This window comes from Otolemur garnettii, unplaced genomic scaffold (assembly GCF_000181295.1).
Source record: "Otolemur garnettii isolate 467f Iridium unplaced genomic scaffold, OtoGar3 scaffold00229, whole genome shotgun sequence".
In the NCBI taxonomy this organism is placed as follows: domain Eukaryota; kingdom Metazoa; phylum Chordata; class Mammalia; order Primates; family Galagidae; genus Otolemur; species Otolemur garnettii.
This window is the reverse complement of record NW_003852624.1, coordinates 1,514,540-1,542,381: the sequence shown is the minus strand read 5'-3', so window position 1 is coordinate 1,542,381 and position 27,842 is coordinate 1,514,540. Positions and strand designations below refer to the sequence as shown.

Sequence of the window (27,842 nt, the reverse complement as noted above, 5' to 3'; positions counted from 1 at the left end):
CCATAAGCTGTGTGAATGAGGAACCACAGGATAAGTAGGGCTCAAAAAATCTACCCCCTGACCTCACTTGCACTTACTTTTTGTTTGTCTGTTTGTGAATGAGATACAGTCTCACTGTCACCCTGGGTAGAGTACCATGGCATCATACCTCACAGCAACCCCAAAGCCTCTCAAGTAGCTATGACTACAGGTGTGTACCACCATGCCCAGCTGCTAATTTTTCTATTCTTAGTAGAGAGACAGGGTCTCACTCTTGCTCAGGCTGGTCTCAACTCCTGCGATCAGGCAATCAATCCATGTACCTTAGTCTTCCAGAACACTAGGATTACAGGCATGAGCCACCGCACCCAGCCTGCACTTACTGTTTATAGATAAATCCAATGCAAACTAACACACTGGTATGTATGGACCAGAGGCCAAATACCCAATGTTTTTTCTTAGTAATGTCTATACTATACATGAAATACAACAACATGCTTGGGAGACTCTCAAGCTGCTCAGTACCAAAAGAGACCTCAGCAGATGCTCTACACAAATATCATTCATAGGAACTCCCTTCCATGTGGCATTACCAGAAAATTCCCTAAGTCAACTGCTGAGACTAAATGCCAAAACTTTTCAAGTTTTCATAGACTAAATAGTATATTTTTTTAAAATCACAAATTTCCCCAACTACTTACATAGGATACTACATATATCATTTCATTTCAACTTGTGGGGGATGATTCAGGGTCACAATCATGAATATCACAATTTGCTATTCTTTTCTAAGTACTACTTAGGAATAAACTAGGTTATAGGAATGTTTACAATTTAACTAGGTTTGGCAAATAGGTTTCATTTGCCAACATGGCCTATATAGTAACAGATACTCAAGATACATGGGGGTGGCGGGAGGGGGGCCATAAAATAACAATGTCTATGGTGATGGCAGCAAGTGGTAAACCAAATGCTAGAGATGTGCTGTATTAACCCTGTCCTAAAACATCCCCCAAGACTCTTCTAACCTTGCATTCTAACCTATAACTTCTAACCTATGACTTTCCCTTTCTTTGTTTCATTGTGAGTTCTTAACAGATCAATGCATGTATCTCTAGCAATATTCCAGTTTGTCACATGTGACAGGCTAGGAAAGCAAATAAGCCTGTTAAAAGCTGCATGAAATCTATCTCTGATGTGAGCTAATGTGGTACAAGGGTCTCTTCTGTGAAAATGGATTTGGGCTCCAAAACAGGTACTGTCACCTGTTTATACGCTTTGAATGACTTGTTCAGGGCTCATGACAGTGCTGGATGGTGGTAATTACCTATTTCTGATCATGACAGAAGTACAGGGTTTTTTCAAAAGCTAAAAAAAAAAAATGATACATTATAGAAGCTCTTGCAGAAACCAACAAGTAGAATATACATGCTGAATTATCAGGTCATAATAAATCTGTCACACAGAAACTTACTTTGCTGTTCTTTATTTCTTCTGACAGTAAATTTAATTCTTCAGTTAGCCTATTTTTCTCTCTACCAAAGTCTTCTTTCTGCTCCGTTGTTTTCTGCATCATCTCATGCACTTCTCTCTGCAGCTCAGTTTCCTTTGCAATCATTGTATTTACCTGAAATTGAACTCTTTGTTAGGGCCTGTTTTAGGTTGTCTGTTTTGAACAATTAATCACCCTGAAAAAACATATTTGTGCCACTTACTTCAGCCTTCAATAATAAAATGGAACTGGGCTAATCCCCCTTTACTAATCCACTCAACAACATTCCTGAAACCTACTGGCATGTTTACCTTTTCTTTTCAGCAAAGATTTAATAAAAGACAGCAAGAAGGAAAGGAATGACAAGATAATATCCCTAAGTTTTAAAGTCCCTCATAAAAGCATTAATTTGAATTAAATTTAAACCTCAAGAGAATGTTGTTTGAAACAATGTCTTAGTTTATCAGTTCTTGGATCTCTGCTAATCCTCCAATGCTATGCTAATCTGGCAAGAAACAGGCCTACGATTAGTTAAAACCAGTTAAAGAGCTATTACTTGCATTTGCCCCTTGAAGCTTAAACAGCCTGGTTTGGTTTGTCTCATCATCTCCATTCTAACTGCTACCTACCCCTTGCAAGGTGTACAAAACCCTGAAATTTGTGGAAAATACACAGTGACAATAAATTACATTTGCTCGATATTCTTTTCTTCAATATTTATTCAGTGAAAACTTAATTTGCAGAAATCACTTTCCTAGATCAGTAAATAAGCATATTGGACCAAAACTTAATTTTTCCTTAACAACTGAGCTTCTTGTTGGCAAATCTTCCCTTTAATCACCAGCACACAAAAGAGGAAACTGCACAAAGAGAAGGTATAAAAGAGGGAACTGAAAAAGACAATTGTCACAAAATACACAGGACAAGTCCTGGGAACCATAAGCATTCTGTTGGTTATAATTATATTAGTATTTTCCAAAGTTCTTTCTCTAAAAGGGGAAAAAGGGAGGGTCCAAAGGGAGGATCCTTTCTGATCCTGATGAATATGTTATACTTTCTACAGTAGTGATTCTCAACTGGGTATAGGGAGGCCTCTATTTTATGTGTAAACAGGGAAATATAATTAGAATCCAGAACTGTGCACAGCCCCAAGTTGTCTAATATGGAGGTGCCACATTATAAAACTGGTCCAGGCTGAGCATGGTGGCTTATGCCTGCAATCCCAGCACTTTGGGAGGACAAGGCAGGACTGCCCGAGACCAGGATTTCAAGACCACCTTGGGCAACATAACAAGACCCCATCTCTACAAAACAGTTAAAAAATTACCTGGGCATGGTGGCTTATACCTGTACTATAGTCCTAGCCTACGCAGAAGGCTGAGCCCACAATTTTGAGGCTGCATTGAGTTTAGATCATGCCACTGCATTCCAGCCTAGGTGAGAGAGTGAGATCCCCAACTCTTTAAAAAAGAAAAGAGAGAGAAAGAAAGGAAAGAAGTAAGAAAAGAAGAGAAGGAGGACAGCCAAAAATCCAAAAACAACAATTTGGTCTAATTCATGAAAATGTCTGATAAGAAAGTGTCAAAGTAGTCATTACTGCCAGAGTCAACTCATTGTTCCCTCAGTAAAAAACTCAACAAACAAAGCCTTTACAAAGTTTGGTCCAACATGGCAGATGCTGTCTAGAAGGAAATATTCACAAAGTGGTTTCCCTTCCTCATGATCATATAGATAAATAGATAAAGCCACTTACTTTTTCGACAAAAGACATTTTCTCCATTTTTGCCAATTCAAGTTCATTCTCCATATCCTTGTAAGAATTCTGCAGCGTTTCAAAGGTACCCTGGAGTGTGTCATTTTTGGATTGTAGCACTTGGATCTTTTGCTCTAATTCCACTGTCAGAGTTCCCAGTTCTACTTTTTCCTTCTTCCAAAGTTGTTGCTCTCCTTCTACCTGGAACAGTCTGGAGGCTAGCTGCTCTTGGTCTTGAATTTGACTTTTTAGTCTACTGATTTCTTCATCCTTCTTCTCTTGTAGATACTTGCCATCTTCTACTTCTTGAATGAGGCCATTCACAGAAGATTGCAAAGTAATATAATTACTTCTGGTTTCATCAAGTTCTAGCGCCAACTGACCCTTTTCAAGTTTAAGACAATCTATTTGTCTGCTTAGCTTCTCTTCTTTAGTCTTATAGCATTCAAGATCACTACATAGGTTGGCTAGTTTCTCATTGAGTTCATTTGATTGTAAGTGAAGCATGTCTATTGCAGTGTCAGTTTCTTCTTTTATGTGTACTAATTCTTGCTCTTTTTCTAATAGTAGATTTTCAAATGAAGAATTCAATATTTCCAATTCAGATACTCGCTCTTGCTCTTTTTGTAATTCTTTGGTCAGATTTTCTTTTTCTGACTTTATATTAACAAGATCTAATTCCAGATCTCTCAGGTTTGAGGCCATCCCTTCTATTTTTCCTTTTAGGGTCTCCACCTCTGCTTTGGCATTCTCTGCCTCAAGAATCACATGCTCTTGGTTTTTCCCCACTATCTCTAGCTCTCTTTCAAGATTCTCAGCTCTTCCCTTCAGGAAATCAGCATGATGCTTACTTTCCTTCAGTTGTTCTAAGACATGGAGCTGCTTCTTGCCATCAGCTTCTATGCATACTTTCAACTTTTCAATGCTACTCCTCAGCTGTTGCACTTCCTCCACTGAGGAGTCCAGACTCTGTTCTCTGCTCTTCCAGGTTTCTTGGTCATTACACAAAGCTATAACTTCCTCATTTAGCTCTTTCAATTGATTCTGAAGCATCTCTGCCACAGTCTTAGATGCTTCCTTGATCTGTATTGTCACTTGCTCCTTTTTTTCTAACAGACTTTGATACGAAGAGTGCAGCTTGTCTAATTCCAACACTTGATTTTGTTTTTCTTGTAGTTCTTTTGTCAGATTTTCTTTTTCAGACCTTACCATGTCAAGGTCTAATTCTAAAACTTTCAGGCTTTCAGCCATCTCCTCCACTTGTGATTTTAGGGTTTCAATTTCTGCTTTCAAATTCTCAGCATCAACAATCACCAGCTCTTGGTTTTCTTCTGACATCTGTAATTCCCTTTCAAGGCTCTCAACTTTGTCCTTAAGTAAATCATTCTCCAGTTCATTTTCTTTCAGTTTCTCTGCCACATGGAGCTGCTTCTTTTCATCAGCCTCAATACGGACTCTCAGTTTCTCAATGCCTCTTCTTAGCTGATGCACTTCCTCTTGCGTGGAGCTCAGTCTCTCTGCAAACTCACCCTTCTCTACCAGTGCAGCCTCCAGGGCCTTGCAAACATTGAGCTTTTCATGTTCCGATTCACTCAGTTTGGCCTGCAGACTTTCAGATTCCTTGAGAAGCAATTCTTTCTCTTTATTCAATAGTCTCATTTGAATTTCCAGCTCACATTTTACCAAGGATAGTGCCTGTGAGTCCTTTTCCAAACTGTGTACCTGCTCCTGGAGATGAGCTTTATCTTTTAGCAGCTGGCTGACATCGGAGGACAAAGTCTGAAGTTGTTCTGTTTTATTCTTTACCTCTGCCTCCACCACCTGCATTTGATGGAGACAATCACCTTGATGAGCCTCGAGCTCTTGTGTTTTCTCCTTCATCATTTCAGACAGCCGGTCCAGTTCTTTGTTTTCCTTTGACACTATATCTAATTCTCCATGAAGCCGGTTTCTTTCACTTGTGACTACGGAGAGTTCTTCTTCAAGACTGACAATAACTTTCTGCTTATTTTCATTGTCTTTTTCTAAATTTAGCTTCTCTGTTTGAACAATCTCTAAATCCGCTTTCACAGAGAGGACATGATGTTCCATGCTAGCCTTCTCAGATTTGATCCTATTCAGCTCATTTTCCACACCAAGAAATCTCTCCTTCCAGTTGTCATTCACCTTGGCTTCAATGTGTTCAAATGACAAATTATCTGTGCCCATTCCTAAATTAGAATTGAGAACTTCACAAGTTTCTATTCTCTGGTATACTTCCAGGTTATCACAAGAAAAAGATTCCAATTTTTCACTTAAATCTGAGTTTGCTTTCTTAAGTTCCTCAACTATTTTTTCTAGTTCTACACATGCTTCAATCTTGGTCTTCATTTGTACTTGCTGTAAAACAAGTTTTGAGTCTAATTCTTTAATTTCATTTAGCAAATTTTCAACTTTTTTGTCACGGTCCTTTATCACACAAAGTAATCTCAGATTCTCATCTGATGTCTTTTTTACCTGCAGTTGAAGATTCTGGATGGTTACCTGATTCACCAGAAAATCCATGGGTCCCAAAGAATTAGGATCAGAAAACGACAACTCAGAAATGCATTCTGAAGAGCCCGGGGTTTTTTCTTCCCCTGACATCTCTTGACCAACTTCTGGGGATTGCTCCCTAGAACACTCTTCTGTAAGTCTGACTGCGTCAGTCTCTCTTATTTCCCTAGTCTCCAGACCAAGTTCCTGCTGAACATCTTTATCGCAAATCTGATGACTGTCATTCTTTGGTGTTTGTCCTATAGTTTCCGGAGTATATCCTTCTGATTCTTTTACATCACAGCTCTCGTTTTGGTTCTGAATAGCCTATATTTATAACAGATAAGAAGATGCATTTTATTTGTCACAAGTCGTTGAAACAGAATAAACAGACTTAATTATTATTTTTTAGGAACTGTCATCTAAACTCTGCTAAACCTATCTCCTACCATACCCTCCTCTCTCTATCCAAATATTCAACAAAATTAAACATGAGGAGGTGGTCTTTATGGGCAAGGCAGCAGGTAAGATATTTATCATGAAGATAACTACTCCAGCTCAGTTACTTTATCAATTAAATTACAATGTATTTAAATTTCATTTTATCTTCCTTGCTAAGAATATGTAAAATCTCTCTTTGCAATTATTAAATAAGAAGCTAACAAAATGTTCAGCTTCCACTTTAAGTACTTATTATAAATACTTATGATATTCTTTCAAAAGAGAAAACAGTAAAGTTTCATGATATAGTCTCAGCATAAGGACTTAATCATCAATCCAGCACTTACTATGTACATTCTTAGATAATTATACATACTTAAGTCTCACTTGGAAATCTGCTATCCTAACTACCCCTCCCTAGCTCAAAGGTAGATAGAGAATCAGGTGAGACTCAGCATTTGTGAACAGCATTACTAGTAAAGCTGGTAGACTAGAAAGAACAAAGTTATAAATAACTCACAATTACACATTCAATAGAATAATGTCTCTTTAAGTGACTGATACTAAATCACATTTTTGTAATATACCAAACTGTTAGAGGGAAAATACCCATTAATATATAAAGAATTTCCTATATTTAGTTTCCTGACTATAAGGCTCTAATATTAAAAATAGTTGGACATGAGGTTAAAAATTCGTATCACATTACCACTCATAAGGTATTAATATTCAAATATTACTTCATTAACTTGCAAAAGGTGAAAACACATAAGCATTTAAAGACCTTCTGATTTCATAATATAATTTTCTTCAGACTTGAAAAACACTTAGTAATTTCCCATACATAGTATTCAAATCTAGTCACTATAGAAATTTATTCTGCAAATAAGGTTTACTCATTTCCCTAAAGTTCTGGTTTTCAAAAATTTAAGCTGTATTTTTATTTCCAGGAGCCCTAAAAATATTTTAATTTACATTTAATATAGATTTCAACCCACACACAAAAAATTATTGAGTGGCTACTAGTCACATAAAGAGAAAAACAGCATGTAAACACCAGGTACTTACATCTTCTATATCGGTGCCCAACAAAGACCGAGAACTTAAGTCCAGACCTTGCAGCTGCAGGCGAGCTACCTCAAGCTCAAGTGACAGTTGTTCCGTCTGTTTCTTTTCTGCCGCCAACTTGGACTCCATCTCCATAGTCACACTTGTCAGCTTCTGTTGCCACTGTTCATTTTCTGACAAATACTGCTTCCTAAGGCAGTCGAGGGCTTGCCTTTCAGTACTTAATAACTGTTCAAGCTCTTGAATTTCCTTATTTTTCATAATCCCTTGACTTTCTATTTTCTCTTCTAGGTTCTTGAGGGACTGTAAGTACATCTGACAGAGGGTCTCGAGTTCTTCCACACTCCTCACTGAGGAAGATGGTATTTCTTTCGTGGTCAGACTCTCCTCCTCCAAACTACTGTTAGACATTTCATCCACATAAAACTCATCTTTGGAAACATCCCCTTCTAAGCTATTCAAAAGAGATGTTTCCTCAGTTTGTTCTAAAAGAGCTTTGTAAAAAGAGGATTCTCCAAAACTGGTAAGACTAGGGCTGTCAGGCACACAAGAGAATGATGGTGATGGAACCTGCCCTTCTTCAGAATCCAGCTTAGTCTCCTTCATCAGGTCACTTTGAAAATTTCTGAGATTTGCTGACAAGAGTAAATTTTCAGCCTTTAATGAATTAACGTAAGTCTGAAGCTCTGACATCTTGGAGCTCACTTGACAGTGCTGATCATGTAAAATTTTGTGCTCACTTTGCAAAGATGAGAATTTCTCCTGCAATTCAGCAAAGTGCCTTTGAACTTCTTTGTGTGATAATGTCAAATGTTCATAGGAATTACTATCATCCAAAGGATTCAAGGACACAGACTGCTGCTCATTTTGCTTTTCAGTGAAATCACCTTCTGGCATTTCTTTCACTAAGTCACCATGGAGAAGACCATTTTCATGGTTCAATATTTTAACTTCATTTACTAGTTTCTCTACCTCTTCTGCCATCCTACTAGTAGCTGTAATACATTCTGACCTGGAATCATTCAGCTCAGACATGAGTTCACACTTATCGGCCTTCAATATTTCACATATTTTCTCTAACTCATTCAGTTTGTTCTTTGCTGTCTGGAGAGAGCACTGCAGGTGTGCATTATCATTTTGACTTGTTGACAACTCATGAAGCACTGAAATATACTTTTCTTCTGCATCCATATCATAGTCTTTAAGGCCACTAATTTCCTGTGACAAAATACCTTGCAAACTTCTGGTTTCTAATTCTGCTCTAACTGTCTGTAGTTCATGCTGCAGATATTCCTTCTCCTTCTCACTCTCCTGAAGTTTTAATTCCATATTTCTTATCATAGCTTCTAACTGCACCAGTTGTGCACTGTAACTGTTCATCTGAAGTTGAAAGTTACATTTATTTATCTCACTCTCTCTTTCTTTCCCATAGTCCCTAATTGGTTCCAGTTCTAGGTTTTGACATTCATGTTTAGTCTTCATTAATTTCATCAGTGGCTCATTTTCTTGTAGTAAGTCATTAACCTCCATCTTATTTTGTTCTTCCTTTAAAGTCATGATATCTTGCTTTAAAACATCAACCTTGCTCTTGGAATTGTTCTGGGTATCTGGAATCTCAGATCTCAGATCTTGCTGCACCGTCCCCAACTGCAGTATTAGAGTCTGGTTTCTTTCTTCGGTAAATGCTAGTTTTGTTAACAAGTCTTGGTGTTCCTTTGCAAATGTTTGCTTTAGCTGTTCCAACTCATTTTTTCTATTTTCACTAACACTGGTGCATTCATTCAGCAAACCTTCTAATGTAGAGTTCTTTTCCTGAGCTGCTTTGTATTTTTCACTAAGATCCTCAAATGCATATCTGGCTTCTTCATATTTTTGTAATAAAGTAAGTCTGTCTTGCTTATACTGATCAGATAACTCTGAAATGCTTTTCTCTTTACCATCTACACAGTGTGAAAAACTCTCACTCTTTTGGGTTAAGTTCATTTTCTCTTGATTTAAGGTTGTATTTATGTCCTTAAGAGTTTCATTCTCTTGTGTCAGCTCTTCAATTTGTCTTTTATTCAGAGAAATTACAGCACCCATTTCCTTTTTCTCTGAGCTCAGGGTTTCACATAAAACTTGCAGCTCCATTAGAGAGTCTTTGAGTAAATGGTTGCTCTTCTTTAATTCTTGAATCTCTGCTTGCTCAGTTTCTAATTTTTCTTTCAAAAGTTGTAACTCCTCTTCTTTGTTCTCAAGAGAAACTAAAGTTTCAGCAACCACATTCTGATGAGTAGAAGTATCTTCTTGCAACTTAGTAATGCGCTGACTTGTTTCAGTCACAAAACTTTGATGCATCTGTTCTGCTTTAATGAGATTTTCTTCTATTTCTCTTCTGATTTGCACCAACTCTTCACACTGCTTTTGGAGATCTGAGTTCAACTGCTTTTGAGACTGTAATGAAAATTCAAGTGAATCGATTCTATTTTGCAGTATGGTTGAGTTTTTTGAACTTTGGTCTGCTTCTAAATAGCACTTGCTCCTTTCTGAAGGCACATTTTCTTGTTCTCTAATTATATTTAGAAAGGAATTATTCACATCAGGCTGCTGTTCAAAAGGCAAAAGACTTTTCTGATGATTCTCGTTTGTCACCAAAGAAGACTCTTTGGATTTCAGCAGAGCCCTGAGGCTCTCATATTCAGCATGTAAGTCTTGGTAACACTGGTCTTTGTCAATTTTTTCAGTTGATAGCAACTGAAGTTTGTGTTCCAGAGCTTCAACTTGCCCAGTAAGCTGAGAAGTTTTCAAACACATATTCTCTATTTCCTTCTTATGTTTTTGATCTGAGAACTCAGCTTCCTGCTGTAGTGCTACATAAGCTTGTTTCTGTGTCTCTATCTCCACTGACTTGCTGTCTATTATATTGTGAAGGTTTCTGATCTCAACATTTAGGTTTTCTCTTTCTATCTCCAGTGTTCTTACTCTCTCATTGTATTCATGACTTTTTATTTGTTGCATCTTTAGACAACTTTCCAAATGATTAATTTTACTCTGCAAGCTTTCCTTCTCTGATTCCATCTGACTTAAAAGATTTTCATTTTCACTTTTCCAACAAGAAAACAGAGTTTTCTCTTCTTTCAGTTCTTCATATTCTTTCTTTTTTAACTCCAAAGCACTCAATAAAGCTTTGGACTCTTTCTCTGTCTTACTTAACTTATCATTCAGTTGTTCAATGTGATGTTCTCTTTTCTTCAAAAGGTCTTGAGAACAATCTCGCTGCTTTTCCAGGTCAGCCACAACAAGCTTCAGTTTATCTAACATCAAGGAGTTTTCTTGCTGATTTATTTTTTCTTCAAGACCTTTTAGCACGGCTTCCTGAGAGGTATTCTTTGCTATATATATATATAAAAAAAAAAACTGTCATTGTTTGTAATACTTATTCTACATGAACTCCAAAATTTAAAAAAAAAAAAAAAATCCAAACAAATTAAGAGCTACAAATTGGCCTTACACTCTGGGTACTTGCTGGACAATGGAATCATCTGATAATCAACTAAGCTTATATAAAGACAAAAAGATCTTTATATATAGACAATGCGATCCTTATTTTAAGGATACTAATACATTTGTTAATCTTTTCTCTAGCAGCTTAATAAAATGCTGTTGTATAAAATACCAAGGGATTGTTTTCCTGAGCACTGGAAACTTTCTTTTCTGCTTTTTCTTTGTTGGTGTTTATATGTATGAGTGTATTCTTCCTGCCTTTTGAAATACTTATTCAAAGAGAGAAAACTGGGACAAGAATAGCACTAAAATAGGAATACCCCACTCCAATGTGAATTGATTCTGATGTCCCAGAACAGAAAATACTATTCTATCATTTTAGCCAAAAATCCACAACACTAGGCTTAATTAGAAAAGAACAAATGATGCTCTATATCATTAACTCTTTTTTTTTTTTTTTTTTGGAGACAGAACCTCAAGCTATCCCCCTGGGTAGAGTGCCGTGGCCTCACAGCTCACAGCAACCTCCAACTCCTGGGCTCAAGTGAGTCTCCTGCCTCCGCCTCCCAAGTAGCTGGGACCACAGGTGCCCACCACAACGCCCGGCCATTTTTTTTGGTTGCAGCCATCGTTGTTTGGTGGCCTGGGCTGGATTCGAACCCACCACCTTAGGTGTATGTGGCTAGCGCCTTAGCCACTTGAGCCACAGGCGCTGAGCCTATATCATTAACTCTTAAGGCCCAAATGTGAGTGTGCTTAAGATAATATCACCTATATCTCAGCCCTTCACAGTAAGGGTGATGTCTATGAATATAAAAAACATCTGGAAGCTTCTTCAAATTCCATTACTGCCTTCCTTTCTGCTCCTTGACTCACCTATACCAGCAGAGCTCTCCTAGTTGGGAATAATCACAATATCATTAAACAGTGACAAAATGGCTTCTTGTTTCTCAAGTATGTTGGGGAAAAATGGAAGTTGAGAATTTCCACAGTAGATGATGAAAGCAGCATGTTAACACAATTTCAGAGGTTACACTAAGTGGGATATAATGCAGACTTCTAATCTGCCAATCTCAATCACCAACTAAGAGTCAATGGTATGTGGAGACAGTGCCACAGGGCTTCAATCTGTTTTGCTTGTGAGAACCTCAATGACACTGGTAGCCTACATTGAAAAATTCCTTGACTATCCTTTTCCTACAATTTACCTTTAAGAAAGCTGAAGACAGGCCAGGCGCAATGGCTCACACCTATAATCCTAGCACTCTGGGAGCCTGAGATGGGTGGATAGCTTGAGCTCACAAGTTCAAGAACAGCCTGAGCAAAAGCAAGACCCCATCTCTACTAAAAATAGAAAAAAACTGAGGCAAGAGGATGACTTGAGACCGAGTTGGAGGTTGCTATGAGCTATGATGCCATGGCACTCTACCCAGGGTGAAAGCTTGAGACTCTATCTCAAACAAACAAATAAATAAATAAAACTGTAAAAAAAAAAAAAAGCTGAAGACTGACATTTCTACCTGTTACTATGGAAAAACTGAAAGCTATGTTGGGGAGAATGCAATTCCAAAAAGGAAATAATCACAAAGAAATGTGACACACATTCCACAGGTCAGAATTAAAAGAAATCCTAGATATGCAAATGTCCCAAGTGAGAAAATAAATAAATTACAGTAGAACTCCTCTGAGTTGGCCCCCCATGGGACTGTAACAAACTTGTCAACATACAGATGTGGTCAACATAAGAAACTAGGCGTACTGTACGGACATGTATGTGTAGTGCACGTCTGGTCTATGAAAATTAGGTCAACTTAAGGAAGTGGTCAATGCATGGAGATCGTCAACTATAGAGGTTCAACTGTTTATATAAAATGAATGGTGGATTCCTTTGATGTATACAGCTTAATTCTCTGGCTTTAAAATAAGGAAATAAAACCATTCACCCAAGTGAGTCCTCAAAAAACAATGGTTATTAAGGGCTTGGAAAACATGCATTTAATATAGGGTTTTCCCATTATCATGGAAATGGCAGTGAGTCAGATGAGCTGTCTGGATGGATATATCTAATAAGCACACTTGAGTCACATCAAATAGTTCTCTGGGGTGAAAGACAACACTGACAATTTAGCTTTATGTGGAAAATATTTACCCTTCTGGTTTCAAAATGCTGAACATCAGGCATTTGGGGACTCAATATGTTCCAATTTAAAAATGTCCAACTATCATTCTGGAAACTAAAAAATGAAAGACGGAAAAATCTTTCCTATCAACTTACTACACACATCTTTTAAAGTGACTATATGGTAAAATCCAAAGATGTTCACTAATATTATTTATCCTCCCTCATGAAAATAATAGCTTAGAAAAATTACTAAAACATTACGTTTACTTACCTTTCATTTCTTCTGCAAAATTCTCGCTCTGGTTTAAACAGTGTTTGACTTTCTTGAGTTCTTCCTCCAGGTGGCAGACTTCTCTGGCCTTTTGCTCAGACTGACTCTTAAGGAGGTTGTTTTCTTTCTTTATTTCCTAAAACACACATCTAATTGGTTATAATCAAAACAAGTGTTCAAATACTTCTGCCTTAATAAAAGCCCTCACAGAATTGTCTAATGTGTATCACTAGGGGAAGAATCACACTTTCCCTCTGAGTACCAAATGAAGTTAGATACCAGACAGCCTTTCTGCTATCAAATAACATTCTGAATAGAAGTCAAAACAAAAGCACATAACATAAATATGGCAATTTTTTTTCTTCAAGAAATGTTATTTCTTTGAACTTTCTGGCTGTTCATACAGCCATTATAGAGGTAGCTCATAAGGAAAATCCTATTTACAATATCCTCAAAGACAAAAGCTCCAAGTTCGTATTATACCTGAATGACCAAACATATCTTTGCAAGGATTTGATGTGTTAATGAACCAAGAAATTCATATGACAAATTTTTACTTTTCACTACCAAACCAACTTAAAGTTCACTGTTGTAGAAATGTCTTTATGTATAAAATTATCTTCAATAAATGTTTGTTCAGAAAACCTATAATGTTCAAAATGCTGGAATGTGCAGTATGACAAATGTAAATATAAATAAGACAGTTGGGCTGCGCCTATGGCTTAAAGAAGTAGGGCACCAGTTCCATATACTGAAAGTGGCGGGTTCAAACCCAGCCCTGGGCCAAAAACTGCAAAAATAAATAAATAAATAATTTTAAAAATCACAGTTAATTAATTAAATAAATAAATAAGACAGTTGCTGCCCTCAGGGCAGGTGGAGGGAAGATGTGATACCAATCATTTAATACACACCAGGATGGGCTAAACACTAAAGAGACGTTGAATGTGCTGTGGGAAATCACAGGGCTAGAACACAAGAAGAATTAATTCTAGGTAGGGAAAATCTAACCTTGCACAATGAAAATAAGTTCTTTAGGTACCTGAGTATCCACACATCAATGTATAAAAAAGAAGCAGAGACATATACACAGTTCCATTCTATTTCCCAGGGAGATATGTTTGCTGTTCTAAATCTTAAAACCAAACATTTACATGCCAAATAAAAAAACTATAGCTTATTAACTATATAAGGCTCACATAATAAACATTGTATTCTATTCATACTTGAAATTTCAGTGATTGTTATAGCTGATACATAACTCAATCTATATTATATGCCACTCTGGGCCACAGGGTAGTGGCATTATCTTTACAAACTGACAGAACCAAGTGCCTCATACCCTCAAAGGGAAAAAAAATTCATAAGACTAAGTTTTTTTAAAATTGCATTTCAAAAATACCAAAAATATCCCCTGAGAAGCAGACGAGAAATTTGAATCTTAAAGAAACAATTAAGACCCATCCTCCAAAACCCTACTGCACCGTTAGAAAACAGATGGCCCTGGCAATACCGTGTTGGAAGGCTGCCTTCAATTATCAGTCTGGTTACTACCAGCAGATGGGTACCAATGTAGCAAAGCCAAATTCAAGAAGAGGGAGAATCTGGCTAGTAGAAAGTACTTGAAAACTTGCTGGCAGGCCCTCTGTTCATGTATATGCGTTCATTTTATCATTAAAATAAGACAGAACCTGCTGTGATTATTATACCCTTCCTGTCTCCTAATGCAGCTTCCTTTTTACTAGTTGACTGATACTCTATCAAATTAAGACAGCAATCAGAACTAAAGGGCAGTTCCACTGATCTCAAGACTGAGAGTCTAACATTCACACCAGACAATGTTAATTTTTGCAAAAAATAATCATTACAGTGCAAGAATGTTGATTAAAATTAGCATCATTAAACTATAGAACCTATAATTACTTGTTTGTTCTGCAGACTCAGAATAACCACCCCACAAATGAGATTACAAATATGAAAGGAAAAATACCATACAGCACTTTGACAAGTGTAATAAAGCATTATTAGTAATACTACCTATTTCTTCCTAAAGTTTAACTAACAGTATCCAGATGTCTGTGACCAACGCTAAGATCAGCTAAATGAGATCAACTTAAAAGAGAAACTATGATAACAGAATGTAACCACCTGAGTTGACACAGAATTTTTATTTCAATATTTAGAAAGTATTTTCTTACTCCAAGAAAATTAAATCAAATGACACCTGTATCTGGAGCCTTAACAAGAAAGCTGGAAAGATGTTATGTACAAAACTGGGAATACCCCAGTATGAACAAAGCAAGGAAAGAAAAAAGAGAGAAGGAAGAAAGAGCAACAGGGAAAGAGGAGGAAATTTGTATTTATGTGTTTATTGGTCTCAATCCGTCTCTGTCCATAACTGGAGACATTTAAATGAATAGTAAACTCAATGGAGAGATTAACATGCTTTTCTCTATTCTGGCATTAACTCTGTAAATATTTGCTTCAAATGAAGAAATGCTCAGCCAATCCTGGGACCCATCAGGCTTATAATACTATGGCTATGACCAACACAAGAATTTTAGAAGGCCAGAATTTAGAAAATGAACATCTGAAAATGGATGTGCAGGCTGCCATCCCCCAGCAATTAGTTTTCTACAAGGCTGCAGCCACTTAAGACTTGATTTGGTAGCTCATTATCAACAATGAGTTAAGCATACAAAGATAAACTCTCCTAGGCATATCTTGCATCCTCACTTGATTTGCAAAATTGGGCACTCCTCTGGAAAAACATAACACAAAATCCCCATAACCACAAGCCAGCATTAGAGTTTAACAAGTAATTCCACCCAGATCAACTTCGGTTTAGAAGCAGCAAGGGAACCATTATTTCCTAGGGCCAGACAAAACAAATTTCAGTTATTGTGTGGCATTTTCATGATCCCATCCATGAATATAGTTTAATACAGCCCCTGCTGAGGCAACATCTATGTACATGAAAAGGGGGCAGATACAAAGGATGTATTTTTCCCTTTCCACTTCATCACTCCTGCCTGACAGACCAAGCTCCTTGGAGGATCTAGTGTAATACAGATCTCTACACTTGGAGAGGTCGCCAAGCAAGTGTTCCCTCATCTTGGCTATCAAATGATGGTATTTTATTGCCCAACCCCAGTGCTATGGGCCTGGTGCCAGATGCTGGACAAGCAGCTTCTCTAAACTCTCCATTCACTTCGATACAAAAGATTATCTTTACCCTTGATTGAGCCATTAGAGCACGTTTCCACCACTGATAATTTCTCAATGTGAACAGCATGTTTACCAAATATGGACAAGGAAAATTTCAGTACAACTGTCACATTATTTTAGCATCCAAAACCTATAAGCATACTAAACTTGTTTATACTTAATTTATAATTAAATACAGAAAAGACACCCAGAGTGATATAATAATAGAACCAGCAAAATTTTAACTATGAATTGTTAAATGTACCTTCCCCTGGTCATACTTTCTGTGCCTGTAGGTGACAGCAAACATTGCTAACCTCAAAGAGTCACAACAATTGCTGGGTGTGGTGACTCAGACCTATAATCCTAGCCCTTTGAAAGATGAGGCAGGTAGACTGCTTGAGCTCAGAAGTTCGAGACCAGCCTGAGCAAGAGTGAGACCCTGTCTCTACTAAAAACAGAAAAATTAGCTGGGCATTGCAGTGGGTGCCTGTGGTCCCAGCTACTTGGAAGGCTAAAGCAAGAGGATCTCTTGAGCCCAAGAGAGGTTGGTGTGAGCTGTGACACCATAGCACTCTACTCAAGGCAACAGAGACTGTTTCAAAAAACTCACTACAGGTATGAGCCCAAGAGAGGTTGCTGTGAGCTGTGACACCATAGCACTCTACTCAAGGCAACAGAGACTGTTTCAAAAAACTCACTACAGGTATGATGACCAAAGCAATGAGCAGGTAGCCTGCAATGACTAAGCTGGGCACTGGGCTAAGCACTTTACATTCAATATTTCATTTAAACATGATCACAGCCTTGAAAAGGGAGGGGTATTATTTGTTCCCACATGAAGATGAAGAATGTCAGACTCAGAAAAGAGAAGTCATTGTCTCAAGGTCACACAGCAGTAAGGTGGCAGAAAAGTAATGCAATTTCACAATTGCATTGCTCTAAACCCACTCTAAATCCACAAGGTACACCACCTCTCTCACTGGGTAAATTATCTGTCTGATCCCAATACCACTGTAAAATGCAAGAGCCGGCCAAATTCTTTGAATTTTCATGTCATCCTCAAAAGAAGACACAAACACAAACATGAACATAAATTAAGAAAAAAACAACATTTATTCCTAGGCCCTGTGCTAGGCACTTTCTCATGGCTGCCCTGATTTAACAAAGAAATCAATGAAATACTGTGAAACATGATACACGAATGTGTCTCAGTGCAGGCCAAGGTTAATCTAGAACAGCTCTACAGCTGACAGGCCAGACCTTGGGGGTATGAACAAGGCTTCAGAAACACCTGCAAGACAATGTCCAGCCCACTGCTGCGACTTGGCTAAGCACACAGTTTGAAAAGTGTTTGGACTCTCTTAACCAGATGATTGCTTTTACAAAATGTTTCTACCAGGCAGCCAGTGGAGTCGCGGGAGAGTTCCTGGCTGAAAAGGAAGCTCACAGAGGGAAGAGTTCGATGCCAGTCTGCCTGTGGAAATGTTAGCAGAAGCATCTGTTGGTTGGTCCCCACTGGCCAAAAGGCAAACATTTGTTTTGCTGAAATAAACACTTCCATTTGAAAACGTTTGCTGATGAAACTATCATTGGATGTGAAGTTTTCTTCCACTTGGGTGGCTGAGGCTGGGGCCCCCCTGTCTCCAACAGTATTATCCCTTTGAGGCGAGCTGATTTAACAGTCGCCTCTTTGCTCCCAACAGATGTTCTGATTTTACCATGGTGATACACTAAGCAAAGCTGTGGGGATAAATACATTTAGACTTTCCTCACCTCAATAAGTAACTCCTATTCATAGAGAATTTTTTTTTAAACTCTACAGCCTAAAAACTGATCATAGAACATTTAAAGAGTAAACAGAAAAACATTCTTTCCTAGGAAGGTTGGATGGAAAAGAAATTTCTATTATTCTTGTGTTGTTCTTCTTCCCAAAAATTACTATGTTGATTTATGGCTCTATTCAAATTGTTTCAGCCTATCAACTATTGCAAAATGGCACTTAATTAAGCCTTTAAAATAAACTCCAGGCCACTAAATAAATTCAGAAAGAAGCCAAATTAAAGTATGTGTGAATAAACCCCATCAGTACACAGAGGTACTCATCAGATCCCCATCATGTAGAAACTCTTGTAGAATAAACGTCATCTCCGTCTCCAAAGACACTATCCACTGCTGCTTGCATATGCTGAACATTAAGGTCAGTGTTCACTTTTAAAGCCAGAAATGATATAATCTGCAATTACTTGATGTTTTTATAAAAATTTTAAATCAAGAAATCCTTCATCCATCATGATCATGCTTTTGTTATTTATCTATTTACTTTATTTTACTTTTTTATTTCTTAAGACAGGGTCATACACAAGCTACAGTGGCATCATCATAGCTCACTACAGCCTTGAACACTCAAGTGATTCTCCCACCTGTCTCCCCAAGTAGCTGGGATTACAGTGTGTGCAATCATGCCCATCTAATTTTTTTTTTTTTTTTTTTTTTTTTTTTAGGGACAGGGTTTCACTATGTTGCCCAGGTTGGTCTGGAACTCCTGATCTCAACTGATCCTCTCACCTTGGCCTTTCAAAGTGCTGGGATTACAGACATGAGCCATTGACTGTTTATTTAAATCTAAGACTTTCCACAGGTTTTTAATATTGGATGACCCAAAAGCCAACCCTTAGAAAAGAGATTTAGTTAATGTTTTCCATAAACAATTTTGTTTCTTCCGAGAAAATCCCTTCCTTTCTTTCATCCTTACATCTCTCAGGTGTCCCAAACCAATATTTTTTTTAAAAGTACATGTTTGAAACACAAGTTATATTTTCCTATAATTGCTACATATATACGAGTATCTATATAGGAATGGGGAGTGGAAAAATTAACATTCAGATTCTGCCATAAGGGATATACATATACCACTATAATCCTTACTTCTGGCAAACAGAAAAGAAAGATGATTCCATCAAGATAAGTTACTGACCAATAGCACAGAAATTCTCTTTTCTCCTTGCACGTGGTCCTGCACAGAAATTAATACTCAGCTCTCCCCTTCACTCACCTCGACACTTCTCTTCAGCTCATTCTCCTTGTTCTGACTTGCCTGGAATGCCTGTTCAGCTCTGCAGAACTTTTGCTTAAACTCTTCCAAATTGTTCTCTAGATGTTGCTTTACTAATGTGACCTACAAAGAGGAAAAGAGAAAGGTAAAATGTCATTTTTATGTTCTTTACTTTTCCAATAATCATTTATTCTTAAATAATACAAAGGTTATGGACTATAAGAATTGATGCCATCTGTTTTGGTACAAAGTTACAGCTAAATGTATAATTTAAAGTACCATAATGTGAAACTGTAACATCACTTACAAAGGAAAAAAACTTTAACCACAAAAAAATTAAAACTAGATTATAATAAACAACAACCAAAAAAAAAAAGTTGAGATAAGAAACAGACTAGGAAAATGTATTTTCAATATATTTTACAGAATAAAAAAGATTACATAATACAACATATAAAGTACATCTATTATTCAATTTTAAAAAGATGAAACAGTTTTTTAAAAAGTGCAATGGATAGCAACAGAAAATTTTATATAAAAAATATCAGTGTTTACTGAAAGAAATAATTTCAATGGTAATGAAGAAAATGTGCATTAAAACAATAAAGCCAGGTATGATGGCTCACACCTATAATCCTAGGACTCTGGGAGGCCAAGGTGGGTGGATCACCTGAGCTCATGAGTTTGAGATCAGCCTGAGCAAGAATGAGCTCCCACCTCTAAAAATAAGCCAAGCACTGTGGCAGGTGTCTGGAGTCCCAGCAACTTGGGAGGCTGAGGCCATGGGATCACTTGAGCCCCAGAGTTCAAAGTTGCTGTGAGCTATGACTCCATGGCACTCTACCAAGAGTGACAATGTAACACTGTGTCTCAAAGAAACAAACAAACAAACAAAAACTATAAAACAATTTTTCACTCCTTAGTTGGCAAAATTTTAAATTGAAAGATTTTCTCCACAGATGAGAAGAAACAGGCCCTTTCTTATCTATAATTACTTCATGTTTTTATAAAAATTTTAAATCAAGAAATTCTTCATCCATCATGATTATGCTTTTGCTATTTAACAAAATAACAAAGTGGGAGAGTAAACCACTACAACTTTTTTGAAGGGCTATATGACAGACTCTACTAAATATTGGAACACATATGCCCTTGAAGCTATCAATTTCACATCCAGAAACCTGTCCTTTATAAATACCAGCACACATCCACACAGATACAGGTGCCCAGTAATATTATAAACAGAGCTCCAGTGAAGAAGTGAAGATGTTGAAAACCTAAATATCCATCAGTGAAGGATGGATAATAAAATCCATCCCAGTGAAAGCCAGGCTCAATAATAACAGAATATTCCCTTTTAGTTAAAATAAAAACAAAAACTCCAACTATACATGGGTAAATGTATAGCTTTTTATGAAAAAAAAAAAGTCTTGGAGAATACCCATTAAACTATTAGTAACAATTTGTCCTGGGAAGGGGAGAAGGAAAAAGGATCTTTTCTTTTTACCAAACATGGATAGCAGGATAGACAGATATCTCATATTATGAGCACATCACATAGCTCTTCATATGTTAGGGAAGTCAATTAACATTATTAGCTCTCATCATCTCAGCTGCACTTCCCCATTTCTGATTCCTCTACTAAGAGGAGTCAAAATGTCCTACCTTTGTTATATCTTGAGTTTAAGAATTTTTTTTTTTAGAGACAGAGTCTCACTTTATTGTCCTCAGTAGAGTGCCATGGTTCACCGCTCACAGCAACCTCCAACTACTGGGCTTAGGCGATTCTCTTGCCTCAGCCTCCCAAGTAGCTGCAATTATAGGTGCCCGCCATAACACCCAGCTATTTTGAATTTAAGAATTTTAAGCTATATTTTTCCAGAAAGTAAAAGATACTCTACTTATATGGCAAATAATCAACTTTAGAAACTAAACAAAGAAGTAAACACTAGGAAAAATAATTTAAGTCTAACAGCAAGTAAATACATCCAGTGAAACTAAAATGTGTTGCTCTCCAGCAAAGTGGTTCAAGAAAAGAATGAGCTACTGTGCTGCACATGCTCTGCTTTCTTTAAAGCTGTAGATATTTAGTGCTTAAGGGCTATAGAAAGAACAGCAAACTAAACAGACAGAACCTCATTCTTTTTTTTTTGAGGCAGCGTCTATGTCGCCCTGGCTAGAGTACGATGTCATCACAGCTCATAGCAACCTCAAACTCTTGGGCTCAAAGGATTCTCTTGCCTCAGCCTCCCAAGTAGCCAGGACTACAGGTGCCTGCCACAACACCCAGCTATTTTGTTTTGTTGTTACAGTTTTTATTGATGGTTAGCTGCCCTGGGCCAGGTTTGAACCCACCAACTTCAGTGTATGTGGCTGGTACTGTAACCACTGTGCCACAGGTGCCAAGCCAGAACCTCATTCTCATGGAAAGATTTAAGTGAAAGAAGGAAGACAATATGCTTGAAGATATACACAATGCAGAAAAATGAGGCAAGTAAACAGAAAGTGTAAGTGACCAGAGACAATTTCATTAGAAAGATGACATCTGAGCAGAAACCTCAAGGAAGATGAGCCTAGAGCATGCTGCCCGAAGATCTATCTGGAGGAAGAACATTGATAGAAGAAGGAGCACCAAGAAAGCCCAAAGTCTGCAGCTGCTTGGTGTGAATGGCCAAGGACAAGGCCACAGGAGAAAGAGCTGAGCAGGAGAGGAGATCTACCAGCAAAGTAAGAATAGGGTGGGTGCCTAGGGTTCTGCCAGCCTGTGGAAGAGCCCAGGCTTTATCTGAGAGAAAGAGGATGAGATCACAAGGTTTTAACCGGAGGAAGGCCATGATCTGACTTTAAAAGGCTCACTCTGCTACATTTGGGAACAGATCTTAAGGGAAAAGCACAGGGGCAGGGAGACCAGTGAGGAGGCTGGGAAAGTAACCCAGGGGAGAGCAAGAATGGTAGCTTAAACCAGGGGGTGGCATCAGATAAGGTGAAAAGCAGTTGCTGTCAATACAAACATAAAGAGAGACATACAAGTCAGGCTCATTCTTAGCAAGGAGGTAGAAAGACAGAGAGTTTCTAGGGTATCTGACAAGGGAATGGTTATGAGAGACCATGTCAGCAATTATACATTTGTTTCATATATAGATTTTATATTTCAATACAACTTAGTTTAGGTATGCTACATATACACACAGTTAGATATATACATGCATACAGATATATACACATAGATGTACAAACACCTGTGTGTGTGATTGAAAACAAATAAAGATAGAGTCAGTACCAGCCTGAGCAAGAGTAAGACCCCATCTCTAAAAATAGCTGGGCATTGTGGCAGGTGTCTGTATTCCCAGCTACTTGGGAGGCTATGGCAAGAGAATCACTTAAGCCCAAGAGTATAAGGTTGCTGTGAGCTACTGATGCCACTGCTCTCTACCAAGTTTGACAAAGTGAAACTCTATCTTGAAAAAAAGAACTGCAGATGACATGGAGGTTTTGGCCTGAGCAATGTGGAGAATGGAACTGCTAGTTTCTAGGCTAAGAAAGACTCAAGGAAGAGGAAGTTTGAAAAAATAATAGGGGGAGTTCAATCATGAGTATGTATATGTCTATTAGATATTTAAGTCCAGAACGGTCAGCTAGGCTGGGGATGTAAAATGGATGTAAAATCATCATCATATAGATATGTTTAGGCCAGAAAACTGGATGACACCACTTTTGGAATGAGTCTTAAGTCAGTAAATTGATTATCATTTTCAGGGCTTTAACTATTTGGGGGCATAAACTGCTTAGGACAGCTCACACCAAGATCCACCATGGTATCAGAGATCTCTAAAGACCTTCAGATCTGAAATCCTAACTCATCACCCTCTAGACGAGAAAACTGAGAGCCAGAGCTTCTGTTTGCTCTCCACTTTGGTTAAGTAAGGAAAGTGATGACAGAACATGTTTCCTCTAAAAGCATCACATATCAGCGTGATAGAGAATAACATGTCTGAGGAAAAGGAGGGATTACTAGCACCCTACCTTATCCAGGTCAGCCTGCAGGATGTTGTGCGTGTTCTTGGCTTGCTGTAACTCCTGGGTGAGTCTGGCTTTCATCTGAGTGCACTCTTGGTCCAGTGTTTGGAAAGAACGTTGTTGTCGACAGAGCTCCTAAAAAAACAAAAGGCATGCACATCAGCATGACAATGGCTGGGAAGAAAGATTACAGAACACAAACATCCTAACAGGTGATGCTACCCTGAGAATGCAGGAGACAGCAGGGAGCCAAGATGACCTTCCCCTTAGTGATAAACATAATCAGCCTCAACACTGGGCCCAGTAATCAAATTCCAACTGATGAAAGAAGTCCATCAGTTGTCCATGTGGAAACTAGTCTGTTTCTGTCTCAGCCCCACTCTTAAAATTTATCATGTCTTAAAAGCAGCGGTTCTCAACCTGTGGGTCGTGACCCACAGGAACTGTATTAAAGGGCCACAGCATTAGAAAGGTTGAGAACCACTGTCTTAAAGGATAGGGAACAAGAGAGATGAGCTAAGCTGCAATGGTCACAACTCAGCTGAGAAATCAAACACACTCAAAAACAACATTTAAAACATTAAAAAACATGTACCAAGGGCTACCCACAGTGGTTCACGCCTATAATCCTAGCACTATGCGAGGCCAAGGCAGATGGACAGCCTGAGCTCAGGAGTTCAAGACCAGCCTGTCCAAAGTGAGACCCAGTCTCTACTAAAAACAGAAAAACTAGCCAGGTGTTGTGGTGGGTGCTGGTAGTCCCAGGTACTCAGGAGCCTGAGACAGGAGGATGGCTTGAGCCCAGGAATTTGAGGTTGCTGTGAGTTATGATGCCACAGCACTCTACCCAGGGCAACTGACACTCGACCTCCAAAAAAAAAAGTGTAAAGGAAAGTAAAGTGAACTTTTAGGTCACAAAGCACATAAAATATGCTAATTATCATATGCCAATAATAAAATTTCCCAAATTATAATAAACAGTTCCCCTTTCCAAATGATTAAACTATATAAAGCCCATGAAGAGCCAAACAAACTCTTCATGAAGCCATGTACTTTACCTCTTGAAATTCCTTTTCTTTTTCCTTGATTTTCTGTTCCAGGGAACATCTGGCACTTTCTGAATTTTGTCGCTGACAATTCAAATCTTCAGTCAATTTTTTCAATTTTTGTTCCAATGCAGTACACTAACAACAAATAAAAATGTTCAAGACAAAACAGAAATGATTCAAGTTCAGAAGCAAATATTTTGTGGTGCAGAAAAATGAGTCCCCGAGATCTATTTTAAACTTACCAGTATTTTGATATTTTTATTTCATAGAAGGTAAATACTAAATACTACTTACTATACCAAAAAGCTACTAAAATTATTTTCAAACATAATTTATATTTGGGAAATATTAGCAAGAATGTAAGGCATTACTCTATTTAAATAAATAGTCCATTAATTTGTGCCATGCATAAATAAATCAGTATGTCTAATGATTCATCTAATATTTTGTTGCTGCATGGGAGATGAGAGGTTAAAATGCAGTGTTATTAACCTATGTAATTTAAAGGCTGTAAAACAATCAGAGGGTACCCATTACCCTCAGATGATAATCTATTTCATGAATAATAGATTTTGTGAGAAATTCAAAATATTAAAATGCTTCCTTCCACAATGTTCCCACTATGCCACTTTAAATTTCTGGAGGTTCATGGCACTCCAGAGAATATCACAACTGGTTTTTAATCAGGCTACCATAAGCAACACAAAGAACATTCTACTTCCTTTTTACATAGCCAGAAATCCCTGAAATAATATTCAAAACATGAACTACATGAAAATTTAGAACACTCTTCTACAATTAGATTAGAACAAAATGATCTTAATTCTTCAAGTGCTAAAACCCATCCCTCTACCTCTTCCTAATCAAAAGACATAGGGAACAATAAGACAACTCCATATTGGTAGAAAAGAATGCCCCACTCCTAAAAAATGTCCCCCAGCTTGGCAAGAGATTCTCCAAAGTCTGACTTACAACTGTGAGAAATATTAGAAATTTAACCGAGAATTCAGAGGAAAAGAAAACAATACTACATAATACTTTGCTGGAAGACCAGTCACCAATTATTAACTAATCACAGATAAAAACGGCCAGCTGGTCATTAATAACTAAATGATTCTGCAAATATCAGAACTTTAAAAATTCTGAATTCAAAAAGTAAAATTTTGAGCCAGTAGTTCAAATTAATACAATGGGTTGGACATTAGGACATCTTTGTCATTATCTTTATTGTCTCTAAATTTTTAAATGCCCAAAGAAAAGTATTAGAGATTATTTACAACAATAAATGTGAATATAACAAATATTTACTAATAACCAGCTATATGTCAAGCACTGTTTTAGGCACTGAGGTTACAACAATAAGCAAGACAAACAACAATCACTGTCCAAAGGATGGTCCAAAATTCTGATGGCTGGCTCATCACCCGTAGCTCAGCAACTAGGTTGCCAGCCACACACACCAGAGCTGGTGGGGTCAAACCCAGCCCAGGCCTGCCAAACAACAACAACTACAATCAAAAAATAGCCAGACATTGTGGCAGGTGCCTATAGTCCCCGCTACTTGGGAGACTGAGGCAAGAGAATCCCTTAAGCCTAAGAGTTTGAGGTTGCTGTGAGCTGTGATGCCACAGTACTCTACCAAGGGTGACAGCATGAGACTCTGTCTCAAAAAAAAAAAAAAAAAAAAAGTATATTCTGATGGCCAAAAAACTGCAGGGGGCGGGAATACCTCACAGTGTGGAGTAAATGAATGAACCCTTGTCTCCCTCTACTGGCACTCCTTCCAACTGCAACTGAGATCCCACTAGGATCTCAGAGTTCTTAGTTCTTTCCTGGAGAGACACAGTTGGCTGAAAGAGTCTTTAGAAGGTATTTGTATTTTATTTAGAATTTTGAAAAAATTCTATTATCAAAGATGTATGATCCATATAAGAGTAGCCGACCACTAGGTGTCATGAATGCTCCATAATACTCTAAAACACTGTATTATCTGGAGTTCAAGACCTTGAAAATATGCAGTGTATAACCTTAGGTACTCACTCCCTTAAGCTCTCTGGGCCTGAGCTTTTCATCTGTGAAGCATGGGGGCTGAACGCCAGGACTGCTGCCAGCTCAACCCTCTGTTTCTACATGAATTCAAGCCTGGTAAACAATATAGTTTTTAAATACTTGGAAAAGACTATATAAACAGCATATGTGCACTTAAGAACCTGGTATTAATTTTTGTTACATTAACTTCAGTTTTTTAAATCTAATGGTAGATCAGGAAACAGCACAGATATACTATATTTCCCCAAAAATAAGACCTACCCACAAAATAAGCCCTAGCAGGATTTCTATGCATTTGTTAAATATAAGCCCTACCCCAATAATAAGACCTAGTGATGGGCATGGCTATGCAGGGGGCGGGAACACCTCACAGTATGGAGTAAATGAATGAACCCTTGCTATGTGTAGTTGCATAGCCATGCCATGCATTTTGGCACAGAGAGGAAGACATCCCCTAAAAATAAGCCCTAGTGTGTCTTCCTGAGCAAAAATAAAGATAAGACAGTGTCTTATTTTCAGGAAAACACAATACTCAATTTTATTTCAGCAACCTATCTGACAAAGTCACATTATCCTAAGGAATAAGACAGAGAAAGGCAGACAGAATTTTCAGTTAGGTGGATTTGTAGCTCACTGGAAAAGAGGAATCAAAAAAGTGCAGGACAAACAAATCCTAACAACCTAGAGGTAAGTCTCTAACAGAAAGAAAGCCAGGGGTATATTCTCAGCATTGTCCCAATCAAACAATTTAATTCATGATCTGATGAGAAGAAAACTCACCAAATATGTCAGGTGGTATAAGGATTTGGTGAGCTTGTCATACCAAAGCCAATAAGGTAAAATGTAAAAAGATAAATGTAATTCTTTTTTCCATCTTTTTTTTTAATTTCTTATACATAGGAAGGCCTAGCTTAGAGACTGAAAATTAGGTTAGTTGACTAGGAACTAAAAAATAAGCCATGATAATAATGGCTACCATTATAATAAGTTGACCATGTGTCAGGTAGTAAGCTAAAAATCATCTCAGTCTTTACAACAACCCTATGATGCAGGCATTATTTTTTTTTTTTTGACAGAGTCTCACTATGTCACCCTTGATAGAGTACCGTGGTGTGACAGCTCACAGCAACCTTAAACTCTTGGGCTTAAGTGATTCTCTTGACTCAGCCTCCCAAGTAGCTAGGACTACAGATGCCCACCACAACACCCAGCTATTTTTGTTGTTGTTGTTATTGTTTTTATTTGCAGGCTCAGGCTGGGTTAGAACCTGCCAGCCCCCGGTGTATATGGCCAGCGCCCTAACCACTTGGCTACGGGCACTGAGCCCAGGCATTATTATGAA

General features: G+C 37.8%; 1 protein-coding gene across 1 annotated transcript in view; it reads right to left on the bottom strand.

Annotated features, from left to right (window-relative positions):
- The window catches only part of CENPF (centromere protein F), a 62,872-nt gene that overhangs the window by 16,320 nt on the left and 18,710 nt on the right, over nucleotides 1-27,842 (bottom strand). Inside the window, exons 8-14 of the mRNA XM_003802049.2 lie at nucleotides 24,461-24,586; nucleotides 23,409-23,537; nucleotides 19,386-19,508; nucleotides 13,124-13,259; nucleotides 7,248-10,618; nucleotides 3,225-6,065; nucleotides 1,454-1,606 (exon numbers count right to left, since the gene is read on the bottom strand). Coding sequence (XP_003802097.1) covers nucleotides 1,454-1,606; nucleotides 3,225-6,065; nucleotides 7,248-10,618; nucleotides 13,124-13,259; nucleotides 19,386-19,508; nucleotides 23,409-23,537; nucleotides 24,461-24,586 — 6,879 coding nt within the window. The remainder of the gene's footprint in view (nucleotides 1-1,453; nucleotides 1,607-3,224; nucleotides 6,066-7,247; nucleotides 10,619-13,123; nucleotides 13,260-19,385; nucleotides 19,509-23,408; nucleotides 23,538-24,460; nucleotides 24,587-27,842) is intronic.